This window comes from Diabrotica virgifera, chromosome 3, assembly GCF_917563875.1.
Source record: "Diabrotica virgifera virgifera chromosome 3, PGI_DIABVI_V3a".
Taxonomy (NCBI): Eukaryota; Metazoa; Arthropoda; class Insecta; order Coleoptera; family Chrysomelidae; genus Diabrotica; species Diabrotica virgifera.
The window spans coordinates 47,239,676-47,253,591 of NC_065445.1; the positions used below are offsets into that span (position 1 = coordinate 47,239,676).

The window sequence follows — 13,916 nt, forward strand, 5'->3', positions numbered from 1 at the left end:
ATACAAAGTTTCCTACTTTTTAAACAATTAAAATAGATGAAATAAAAATATAATAAACAATATTTTAAATCCAAGACTTTTCGATAATAAACTGCTTTCTGGCTGCAAAATTTATTCGATTATATTGTTATAGTTTCATTATTTAATCATTTAAAATTTTCGCTCATGCTTTGGGCATTGGGTTCCTTTTTGAATACAATAAAATAAAATAAAAACTATATATTATATTCACAAAAATATTATCTGATAGACCGGCCAGTATCGTCGCCCCCGCTAGAGAAATTATTCCGATTCGATTTTTTTGCACAAACTTACTCAAAAAGAGGTCCTTATAATATATCCACAGGGTGCCGGACGGTGCCGTGGTCGAAAAATTGTTTAAACAATTTTTTTAAACAAATTCACAAAAATAATTTTTTCATTTCGAACAGTTTTTTTTAGATAATTTGGGTCATTCTGAGCAAAAAAGGTCTCCTGTCATTTTTCTCTAAAATTTATTGTTGTCGAGTTATATGCGATTAAAAATTTGAAAAATGCGAAAATGGCTATTTTAAAGGTTTAATAACTCGATTAAAAAAATTTATTTTGAAATTAAAAATGTGACTAAATCAAGTATCAAACCCCTTCTTTAAGGTCCTGAAGAGATTTTTGTCATTATTTTATTACAAATCAGCTATTTTTAATTATTAACAAATAGCGCTATAGTCCAACTCTATCGTAGCCCCCGTTGGCAAAACTATTTCGATTAGATTTTTTTGCACAAACTTATTCAAAAAGAGGTCCTTATAATACATCCACAGGGTGCCGGGCGGTGCTGTGGTTCAAAAATTGTTTAAACAATTTTTTTTAAACAAATTCACAAAAATCATTTTTTCATTGCGAATGATTTTTTTAGATAATTTGGGTTATTCTGAGCAAAAAAGGTGTCCTATGATTTTTCTCTAAAATTGATTGTTGTCGAGTTATATGGCCATTTTCGCATTTTTCAAATTTTAAATCGCGTATAACTCGACAACAATCAATTTTAGAGAAAAATCACAAGATACCTTTTTTGCCCAGAATATCCCAATCTATCTAAAAAAAATTCTCGAAGTGAAAAAATTATTTTTGTGAATTTGTTTAAACAACTTTTCCACCACGGCACCGCCCGGCACCCTGTGGATATGTTATAAGTACTTATTTTTGAGTAAGTTTGTGCAAAAAAATCGAATTGGAATAATTTCACCAACGGGGGCGACGATAAATCCTGGACTATAGCGCTAATTGTTAATAATTAAAAATAACAGCTTTGTAATAAAATAATGACAGAAACTTCTTCAGAACCTTGAAGAAGGGGATTGAAAATTGATTTGGTCACTTATTGAATTTCATAATAATAATTTTTAATCGAGTTATTAAGCCTTGAAAATGGCCATTTTCGCATTTTTCACATTTTAAATCGCATATAACTCGACAACAATCAATTTTAGACAAAAATTACAAGATACCTTTTTTGCTCAGAATGTCCCAAACTATCTAAAAAAAATTTCTCGAAATGAAAAAATTATTTTTGTGAATTTGTTTAAAAAAAATTATTTAACAATTTTTCGACCACGGCACCGCCCGGTACCCTGTGGATATGTTATAAGGACCTCTTTTTGAGTAAGTTTGTGTAAAAAAATCGAATCGGAATAATTTCGCTAGCGGGGGCGACGATACTGCCCTGTCTATAAGTACCTAGGTAGCGTGGGGCAGTTCGTAGTCGCTTTTAATCCTGCTATAAAACTGAACCCATTAAAATCTAGGTAGGGTGGGGGAGTTCGTAGTCACCCTGCAAAAGATCCGTGTGTCTCAAAGGGCGATGGAGGGTGCTATATTGGGCGTTTCGCTACGAGATAAGATCCCAAACTGCCAGCTACGACAAAGATCAGGAGTGGCTGATTCAGTACAAAGAATAGCAACACTGAAATGGAACTGGGAAGGTCACGTGGCTTGAATGACAGATAATAGATGTACAAAGCGGATACTGGAATAGAGCCCAAGAGATGATGCCTACCGAAGCAGAGGTTGTCCACCAACACGTTGACTGATGATCTAAAACGTTGTCACAGGAAATGGATGCAAGAGGCAGAAGATTGAAATAGATGGAAAATAATGACGGAGATCTATGTCCAGCTGTGGACAAGCAAATATTGAATGATGAACATTTACAGACGGAAATCAAGAGCTTTGCTAACTTGTATAAACAAATAATTTGTATAAAGTTGTGAGTGGGGCATAGATATTGTATATATGTCTACGGTTAAGTTACTGAGACAAGAATCAAAATAAGTAAAAAAATAAACAGAACATTTATTTGGTAAAATAGCGCCAACTGTTTTAGAAGAAAAAGAGTAAAACAAGACAGAAAGTTAACACAAATGAATAAAATCAATGGAAATTGTAATGAAATATTTATTTGAAAAAGTAACAATCATGTGAGGTTTATAACGTCATACAACTTTTATGCAACATATTACATGTATGGGCCATTCCACGAACATACGCCGGTTTTGGATTACTTCGACAACGAATATTTTACTGTGCAAAATAAGAAGAACGAAAGTAAATTGCAAATTACATTGTTGTTTATTGGAATAATTATTAGCGGCATTTACTTTCGTACTTCTTATGTTGCACAGTAAAATATTCGTTGTCGAAGTAAACAGGCGTATGTTCGTGGAATGGCCCATAGAACTGGATCCCGCGTACCAAAAAAAGTTGATTAATAGCGAGCTGAAAAGGGCCTAGCCGGGTAAGATGATGAAAAGTGCCACCAACTCGATTCGAATTACATATAGGTCACCGTTTAGCATATATAGTGAAACTAACTTTCTGAAATTTTTAGCCCCCTAGGTGGTCATGTGACCCACCTAGAGCCTAATTAGAGTTTTTAGGTTTTTATTTTTTATCTCAGCCACATCGAGAACTAGCGAAAAACTTTAAATAAAAGAGTTGTAAGCTTTAAAAAGTTCTGTCCGAAAAAAATTTTGTTTTTAATTTTTGGCGGGAAATTTTAATTTTAGAACGATTTCAAAATTTTAAATGAATATAAAAAAATAACTAAGACATTCGTTTTCACGAAAAAAATATATGACGTGTATTTTTGCATAATGTTTCATCCTGAATTTTTTAAAATTTTTAAAATTGGTGAAACGCACCTTTAAAAATAAAAACCGCATTTTTTCGTTTTTTTTTTTCGTTTTTTGATACAATTTTATACATATTTTTCAAAAAAGGTAACGCCGTCACTGGAGTAGGTAAAAAACTGAAAATAATTGGGGTTTCCTTAATAAACATTTTTTGTAACGCCATCCATTTTCAAGATACAGGGCGTTGAAGAAAACAAAATTTTACACATTTTTACGATTTTGCCGAAACTACTGGCAACATTGCAATAAAATTTGGCGAGTTTTAAGAGGTAGTTGTTGGGCATTTTTTGACATACAATTAAGAATTTTATATTTATCATTGGCGCGCATAGGGGTAATGGTCTGAACTTTTTAAAGAAAAAAGATAGTACGCCACTGACATATTTCGAATTAACAATCATTTTTGAATTCCTCGTTCAATTTGTGACAAAAAATCTATCTTCCTATTTTTTCATACGACGCGCCATTTTTATTCAAAAAATAAAATATCTTAACCGTTACAAAGTATTCGAACTTCTATGAATAAAATACTACTATACCCTATTCCACGAACATACGCCTATTTTGGATTACTTCGACAACGAATATTTTACTGTGCAAAATAAGAAGAACGAAAGTAAATTGCAAATTACATTGTTGTTTATTGTAATAATTATTAGCGCCATTTACTTTCGTACTTCTTATGTTGCACAGTAAAATATTCGTTGTCGAAGTAATCCAAAACAGGCGTATGTTCGTGGAATGGCCCATATTAGTAGTTTCTACATACTACATCTGCATAATCTCGTACATCCTTTATAAAAACTAATTCGAATAATTTGGAAGCGTTAAGATATTTTACTTTTTGCAGCAAAACGGCACCTCGTATGAAAAAATAAGAAGATAGTTTTTTATCGCAAATTGAACGAAGTATTCAAAAATGATTGTTAATTTGAAATATGTCAGTGGCGTACTATCTGTTTTTATTTGAAAAGTTCAGACCATCACCCCTAAGCGCGCCAATGATGAATATCAAATCCTTAATTGTATGTCAAAACATGCACAATAACTACCTCTTAAAACCCGCCAAGTGTTATTACAATGTTGCCAGTAGTTTCGGCAAAATCGTAAAAATGTGTAAAATTTTGTTTTCTTCAACGCCCGGTATCTTGAAAATGGATGGCGTTACAAAAAATTTTTATTAAGCAAACCCCAATTATTTTTCAGTTTTCTACCTACTCCAGTGATGGTGTTTTAACCTTTTTTGAAAAATATGTATAAAATTGTATCAAAAAACGAAAAAATGCGGTTCTTAATTTTTAAAGGTGCGTTTCACCAATTTTAAAAATTTTGAAAAAATTCAGGGTGAAACATTATGCAAAAATACACGTTATACATTTTTTTCGTGAAAACGAATGTCTTAGTTATTTTTTTATACTCATTTAAAATTTTGAAATCGTTCCAAAATTAATATTTCATGCCAAAAATTAAAAACAAAATTTTTTTCGGACAGAACTTCTTAAGGCTTACAACTTTTTTATTTAAATATTTCGCTAGTTCTCGATGGGGCTGAGATAAAAAATAAAAACATAAAAACCCTAATTCGGTTCTAGGTGGGTCACATGACCACCTAGGGGGCTAAAAATTTCAGAAAGTTATTTTCACTATATATGCCAAACGGTGACCTATATGGAATTCGAATCGAGTTGGGGGCACTTTTCATCATCTTACCCGGCTAGGCCCTTTGTTAATATCTTAACGGTGTCTAGTCCGACAAACGTTGATGTACGGGAACACTGCAACAGAGGAAGTTTTATTGTGGAACAGGTTAAAAATTTGGAACGTCAGACTACGAAAACGTTGCATGTATTTTGTCAGACAGAACTTCCAATTAATTTGTTACCATTCCATTAAACTCTCATGCAATAATCAGACTGGTGTTTATCACCAACTGGGCATTTTAATGAGTGGAACACGCAGAACATATCAAATGGCAGGAATCATGTTGGTTAGTAACAGCAGTATTGCTTTTGCATGAGAGTTTAATGAACGGGTAACAAATCAATTGGATGTTCTGTCCGACAAAATACATAGAACGTTTTCGTAATCTGACATTCCAAATTTTAAACTGTTCCAGAATTAAAACTTTCCCTGTTCCAGTGTTTGTCCGACAAGACATCGATAAGCTATTAGAAAATTTTCAGCTTGCTATTAATCAACTTTTTTTGGTACTAGGGATCCAGGGCTATTACCTAGTTGTTTCATTGGGGTATATTTATCTATACAGCGTTTTATTAACGTTTTCTTCTTCTTCTTCGTCTAGCCATTCACGTCCACATCTGAACATAAGCCTCTTTAAGTCTTCCTTTCCATTGTTTTTGATGGACAGATCATCTGTCCATCTCATAAGAGGTCTACCTCTGGTCTTTTGTGTTGGTATGGTCTCCAGGTTGAAATTTTTCTGTGACATTTGTTTAGATCTCTCCTAGCTACATATCCAGCTTATTCCCATTTCAATTTTAATGATTTTTGTACCACATCGGTGACTTTGGTTTTCTGTCTTATCCATGTGTTTGTTTTCCTGTCCTTAAGTGATATGCCAAGCATTGCTCTTTCCATCGCATGTTGAGTGACTATGAGTATGTTCATATTCTTTTTTGTGATTGTCCATGTTTGTGCCCCATATGGTAATATCGGAATGATGCATGCATCAAAAACTTTAGATCTAAGATGTAGTTGAATTTGCTGATTTCTAAGTATACAGGGTGTTTCATTAATAATTGTCCATATAGTAACTGAAGAAACGTTAGCACAAAATACGACGATTTAACCTAAAACACTTAAATAAAATGTGGTTCCTTACTGACTTACAGGGTGTTTTATCTAAAAATTTAAAAGTTATTTTTGCTCAGCATTTTAAAACTATTCGACTGATCCTTTTCATACTTGGTAGGAAGTATAAATACTATAAAGGCTACTAAATTATGTTAAACAAACGTTTCTGGCTATTACCAGAGGCGTACGACGGGGGAAAGTGAATGGTTGACCCTTTCCAAATTCTACGCCACTGGCGGAATTGCTATTTTAGTTCAATTTTTGGATTCTCCAATACTTTTTATAAAAATAATATACTCTTCACTCGTAACGATAAAGTCATTAGTTTTCGAGATCTTTGAAGTTAAAAATGAAATGACACGGTTATTTTGATTAATGTATTGTGTCGCTTCATTTTTAATTTCAAATATCTCGAAAACTAATCATTTTGTCGTTACGAATGAAGAGTATATTATTTACATAAAAAGTATTGGAGAATAAAAAAATTACACTAAAATAGCAATTTCGTCAGTGGCGTAGAATTTGGGAAGGGTCAACCAGTTACTATCCCCTGTCGTACGTCTCTGGTAGTAGCTAGAAACGTTTATTTATCTTAATTTAGTAGGGTGTACAGTACCTACACTTACTGCCAAGTATGATAAGGATACGTCAAATAGTTTTAATGTTCTGGGTACAACTAATTTTTAAATTTTAATCATATATGAATCATATCATAAATTAATCAAAATAAGTGTGCCGTTTCATATTTAACTTCAAATATCTGGAAAACTAATGACTTTATCGTTACCAGTGAAGAGTACATTATTTACGTAGAAAGTATTGGAGAATCTAAAAATGGCACTAAAATGGTAATTCCTCCAGTGGCGTAGAATTTGAGAAGGGTCAACCATACACTATCCCCTGTCGTACGCCTCTGGTAGTATTCTGCCAAGTATGAAAAGTATACGTCGAATAGTTTTAAAATGCTGAGCAAAAATAATTTTTAAATTTTTAGATAGAACACCCTGTAACTCAATAAGGAACCACATTGTATTTAGGTATTTCAGGTTAAATCTTCGTATATTGTGCTAAGGTTTCTCCAGTTACTGTATGGACAATTATTAATGAAACACCCTGTATAGTTCAGTTTGCCGAATACTTCCCATGCTAACTTTATTCTTCTTTTTATTTCTTCCATTTGAATTTCACTATTTAGTATTATTTTTTGTCCTATGTATATATTTTATACTTTAACTTTTTCTATAACTTTGTCGTTTATTATTGCCACGGTTTCTTCGGAGTGCATGACTTTTGTTCAACAAAAGTCACGTTTTCTATCTACCTTTTTTTTACGTTTTCTTTTTTGTTTCTAGTAAGATATCGTTATAAGACCATATTGCATCCTATAAGGCAGCTGAGTAAAAAATTATCACTCACTATTTCAAATTAGTATTTTCAATATATTACAAACATAATATTCAATATTCAGTATTTAATTATAAAATTGTTTTTAGTTGGGAAACCATGATAACCACAGAATTGCTACCAAAGCCGGAAAAGAACGAGTGGACTGTTTAAATATGTTATCTGCTTTCCTGCCAGGAATCCAAGTTACTTACAACGGAGAGGAAATCGGCATGGAAAACGGAGAAGTAGACTGCGAAACACAAGGTCTAGATCACGCCGAAAACTGTACAGATTATTATAAAATCTCCAGGGATTTCGAAAGAACGCCTTTCCAATGGGACAGCAGTGAGTTTGCAGGATTTACCGATGGAAAAAAGACATGGTTGCCTGTCAGCTCAAAGAAAGCTGAGTGCAATGCGAAAGATCAACTAAAAGACGAAAAGAGCCATTTAAGTATATACAAGAAGCTTCAGAGGTTAAGGCCCCAATGGAGGCAGAGTGAATACGAAGTAAAAACTTTGGACGAAGCACAGAATGTTCTCCAAGTTGTTAGGTATAATGAAGGAGGATCAAATGAAGCTCAACTTGTTTTCAATTTTGGATCTGAGCCCATTAAAGGAATTAATCTTAACAGAGGAAATTCTTACGAGGTGGTTATTAGTAGTGGCAAATCCTTACGGAACGCCGGGTAAGCATATTTTAAAATTATTTTATCGTTTACTTTTTTATGATTTTATTTTTTCCTTTAACATTCGACCGATACGCTACTGGCCCATACCTATGTACATTTTTTTGTCTTATACGTCCTATTACAGTGGAACCTCGATAACTCGGATTAATCGGGACCGCGGCCGATCCGGGTTATCGAAAATCCGGGTTAGCCGGAAAATATGGTAAAAATTAATAAAATACGGTATACTTGCAGATAAACTCCGTTAGAATTGAAATAACATGAAATATATATATATAAATATGCACAGGCCTACACATATAAATTACTAAAAACATGCAAACACAAACCTAAGCAAATGGAAGCGAACAATACAATACTGTATTCATACAGTCAAAATCGGAACGATGTTTTGTTATTATGTATTAAGAACAGTGAAAACTAAGACCATTGATTAAAAAAGAATTTTTTAAATAACTAGTCTTTCTTAAACAATGCTAACACAGTTGGCAATGAAATAAAAAATAAAGGAATACTATAGACAGGTGCCTGTTATTTCTGCCGGCGTGTGCCATGAGTCATTTTTACTATCGCAGAGTTCAAATTACACAAATACACATTATCTCTCAAATATTATATTACATACATACATTTTTATTGTTGAAATATTTATCTGATAATTAACTATTTTGATGGAAAATAAGCCACAATTAAATTGAAAAAATAATTTTATTAACATTTCGACGCCCAGATGGGGTGTCAAAATACAAAATATGTACTGAAAATCAAAATGTTTTTCTGATGAAAATTGGTCCGGGTTAGCCGGACTTCCGGGTTATCGGGGGCCGACTTATCGGGGTTCCACTGTACTTATATTTTCCACCACATTTTTTATGTTACCAACACTTCATTAATTTCCCTCAATACTAGCACTCGAGCGGCACACCTTCAAAAAAGCGCTTAGTTTTCGAGATACTGACCACGGAGAGGTGAATGGCTAATTTTATTCATACTTCATATTTTCGAGGATGCTGAAAACGAAAATGAGGTTTATTTTGAATTTTACCTGGGGGAACATTGTCAAAATCGCAATTTTAACCTAAATGTAAAAAAAATATAATCACGTTTTTTTGCGTTTACCTCGCTACAACTCTGTTCCATTTTAATATTTTTTTCTGAAATTTTTACAGTACATAGCTCTAACATTTCTGAAGAAAACGGTACATGCTTCAAGCTTTTATTCTTATCTTCATAAAGGTTATGAATTTTTCAAAAAAAAAAAGGTGAGGATTTGTGCATTGCAAAGTTTAAATCAAAATGTTTTATAGAAAAAAAAAATAGTGCAACTTTTAATGTCGACATTAGAACTCCATAATATATCACTTATTTTTCGAGATACTGACCATAGGTGGTAAATAGCTAATTTTGGTCTTAGATTATGTTTTTGACCGTGATGAAAACGATAATTAAATTTATTTTAAATTTTAGGTGGGGGAATATTGCCAAAATTGCAATTCTACCCTAAAAATAAAAAAATGAAATCACGTTTTTTTGCGTTTAGCTCGCTACAACTCTGGTCCGTTTTGATATTTTTTTCTAAAGTTTGCACACTATATATCGCTCACTTTTTTAAAGACAATGGTTTCTGCTCTAAGCTTTTAGTCTTATCCTAGTAAAAGTTATGAATCTTTTAAAGTGCAAGGTGCAGATTCGTGAATTGCAAAGTTTAATCGCAAAATTTGACTGACAAAATTTGAAATATAGATTTTAAATCAAATTAAAAAATAAAACATGAGTACAAAGAAGTTTTCTGGAAAGTTTTGGATCAAAATGTTTTATAGAAAACAAACGGTGAAACGTTTAACAACTACGTTATAAATCCCCAAAATAACGCTAATTTTTTCGAGATACTGATCATTGGTGGTGAATGGCTAATTTTGGTCTTACTTTATGTTTTTTATGGTGCTGAAAACTAAAATCAAGTTTATTTGGAATTTTAGGTGGAGGAACATTGTCAAAATCGCAATTTTGCCCTAAAAATAAAAAAAAAATTTAACCACGTTTTTCTTAAAATTAAAAGTTGCAACATATTTTTTCTATAACACATCTAGACCCAAAACTTCCCATAAAACTTCTATGAACTCTATGGTTTAACATAAACGTAATCAAATAGATAATTTTTAAATTTTGTCACTTAATTTTTGCGATTTAACTTTGCAATTCACGAATCTGCAACTTTGATTTTTAAAAATTCATAACTTTTATGAAAAAAGATTGAAAGACTACAGTTGCTTTCATAGTCTTCAAAAAGGTGAGAAATATATGGTGTAGAAATTTTAGAAAAAAATATTAAATTGGAACAGAGCTGTAGCGAGTTAAACGTAAAAATTCGTGACTTCACGTTTTTTATTTTTAGTTTAAAATTGCGATTTTGACAATGTTCCCTCACACAAAATAAACCTCTTTTTCATTGTCAGCATCATCTAAAACATAAAATAAGACAAAAATTTGCCATTCACCACCCATGGTCAGTATCTCGAAAAATAAGCGTTATTTTGGGGATGTATAACGTCTATATTAAAAGTTGCGCAATTTTTTTTTATTTAACATTTGTAACTAAAACTTTCTAGATAACTTCTATAAACTCTATGTTTTAAAATAAACGTGATTAATAAGATAAATTTAAAATTTTGCCACTCAACTTTTGCGATTAAAATTTGGAATTCACGAATCTGCACCTTGTACTTTAAAAAATTCATAACTTTTACTGGAATAAGAGTAAAATCTTAAAACAGATACCGTGGTCCTCAAAATAGTGAGTGACATATAGTGTACAAACCTTAGAAAAAAATATTAAAATGGACCATAGTTGTAGCGAGTTGAACGCAAAAACCGTGATTTCACTTTTTTTTATTTTTATGGTAATATTGCGATTTTGAAACTGTTCCCCCACCTAAAATTTAAAAAAAAAATTAATTTTCGTATTTAGCACCGTCAAAAACATAATCAAAGACCAAAATTAGCCATTCACCAGCCATGGTCAGTATCTCGAAAAATAACCGTTATATTGGGGATTTCTATTGTCGATAATAAAAGTTACACTATTTATTTGCTATTAAATATTTTGATCCAAAATTTTCAGAAAACTTCTTTGTACTCTTGTACTCTCTATTTTAATATAAACGGATTAAAAGGCTAAATTTTAAATTTCGTCACTTAACTTTTGCGATTAAACTTTGCAATGCACAAATCCGCACTTTTCGTTTGAAAAATTCATTACCTTTATCATAACAAGAATTAAAGCTTGAAGCAGGTACCGTTGTCTTCAGAAATGTTAGATCTATATATTGTAAAAATTTCAGAAAAAAAAAAGATTAAAATGGAACAAAGTTGCAGCGAGGTAAACGCAAAAAAATGTGATTTTATTTTTGTTGTAAAATTGCGATTTTGACAATGTTCCCCCACATGAAATTCAAAATAAATCTCATTTTCGTTTTCAGCATCGTCAAAAACATACAGTATGTCTAAAATTGGCCATTCACCTCTCCGTGGTCAGTACCTGGTCATTTTGGGGGTGCCTGCCGGTAGCCGGTTTACAGCGTTCTCAGATGCCTTCCGACTCCTAACCGCCATTCTTCTCTCTTTAACCATATACCTGGAGGGATTTCTCTTTCCTCTAGTTTTTTCAATTCTCTCCCTCCAGCTTCTTCCCGGCCTTCCTCTTTTCCTTCTCCCTTGTAGTGTCCACGCCAAAATCTGTTTAGGGATCCTGTCATCTGGCATTCTAGATGACCTATTTTATCCACTAATTTTTTTCCACATATTATGAAAGTTTATTTTTTTTACAGAGATGAAGTGGACGGAAAATCCCTAAGCTTGGATGCCTATGAAGCTTTGATCCTGAAACTAAAAGCATAAATATTTAAAGAAAACTGTGTTACCAAAATCAGTACTGTATTTATTATTAGTATATATTTATTATTAATAAGATTATTTTAATAAAATAAACACAAGTAAATTAAAAATTTAAATTAAATATACAAAATACTAGATAGAAATATCAATAGGATTGTAGAATAATAAAAGAACAAAATAAAAAACCCACGATGGTGCATCTTTGTTTATTTTACTATCCATAATATAGGGCAGTCAATGAGAGCAAGAACAGGTTATTACCTCCGAATTCTATCCTATTGCATGGATTTTAATAAAATTTTAGGAATAGCCTGAAAATATCTCCTTATTCAAAGTCTACCCTATGCCGATGTGTGCTTTTGTCTTGGGGCGGTACCCACCCCTTCTCGGGGGTGGAAAATTTTTTGGTTAAACAACTACGGAAGTTGCTATAGAACCTAATTCTAAGCAAAAACTGTTCTATAACTTTTTTTCGAAAACTATTAACTTTTTGAGTTATTCGTGGTTGAAAATTGGCTATTTTCATTGAAATATAACACCTTTTCAAACGGTTTTTTGCGAATACCTTAAAAACGATGCATCTAACTAAAAAAATTATATAAAACATTTTTGTAGCCCATAAAAAATCAAAGAGATTTCTTCCTTCTTCAATCTTCTAGTTATAACACAAAAAGAGATATGGTAGGTAAAAGTTTGTTTTTTTTTTGTGCATGCTCAAATCAGTGTATTCAACTTGAAATAACAGAAAACGATCAATTTTAGGTGTATACTGCTATCAATACCTTTTATTGTGCTTGAAATGTCCTTTCAAATATGCAATATTAAATGTCGATTACATTCAAACTAAGCGAGATATGCTGCAAAAAATTGATGACTACCGAATTTTAAGAAAAAAATTGAGAAGTATATTTAACCCCTCATCCACAAGAATTTAAATGCATCGTTTTCCTTCTACAATACATTTTACTACAGTGTTATTTTTATGTTCAAAAAGTTGAGCGGGTTTAAAATGAATGGTTTTTGAAAAATATAAGATTAAATTATAGAGCGCATATTTAAATTCCCTTAAAAATCTTCCTTTCTCTCCATGTAACTTGAAAATGATAAGAGATACTGTTATAAGAAATCAAATCAAAATGTTTATCTAGAAGAAACCTACATTTTTGTATGTCATCTTTTTTTTTGGCATCTCTTATCATTTTCGAGTTACATGGAGAAATAGGAAGATTTTTAAAAAAATTTAAAAATGCGCTCAATAATTTTAAACCCGCCCAACTTTTTGAACATAAAAATAACACTATAGTTAAATGTATTGTAGAAGGAAAACGATGCATTTAAATTCTTGTGGATGAGGGGTTAAATATACTTCTCATTTTTTTCTTAAAATCTTAAAATTAGTCGTCAAATTTTTTACAGTTTATCTCGCATAGTTTGAGTGTAATCGACATTTCATATTGCTTAATTTATAGGTCTTTTCAAGCACAACAAAAGTTATTGGTGTCATTATACACCTACAATCGACCGTTTCTCTGTTATTTCAAGTTAAATACACTGATTTGAGCATGCACCAAGAAAACAAGTTTTTTCACTTACCATATCTCTTTTTGTGTTATAACTAGAAGATTCATAAAGAAAAAAATCCCTTTCTTATTTTATAAGCTACAAATATGTTTTATATAGGTTTTTTAGGTAGATGCATAGTTTTTAAGGTATTCGCAAAAAACCGTTTGAAAAGGTGTTATGTTTCAATGAAAATAGCCAATTTTCAACCAGGAATAACTCAAAAAGTATTAAGTTTTCGAAAAAAAAATTATAGAACAGTTTTGCTTAGTATTAGGATCTTTAGCAACTTAAGTAGTTATTTAAGCAAAAAATGTTCCACCCACGAGAAGGGGTGGGAACCGCCCCCAAGACAAAAGCACACATCGGCATAGGGTAGACTTTGTTTCTTGGGCTATTCC

General features: G+C 31.9%; 1 protein-coding gene across 1 annotated transcript in view; it reads left to right on the top strand.

Annotated features, from left to right (window-relative positions):
- LOC114325811 (probable maltase) overlaps window positions 1-12,152 on the top strand; it is a 53,154-nt gene extending 41,002 nt beyond the window's left edge. Inside the window, exons 6-7 of the mRNA XM_028273935.2 lie at window positions 7,478-8,058; window positions 11,889-12,152. Of these exons, the coding sequence (XP_028129736.1) occupies window positions 7,478-8,058; window positions 11,889-11,958 (651 nt within the window). The 3' untranslated portion in view covers window positions 11,959-12,152. The remainder of the gene's footprint in view (window positions 1-7,477; window positions 8,059-11,888) is intronic.
- Window positions 12,153-13,916: the final 1,764 nt, after the last annotated feature.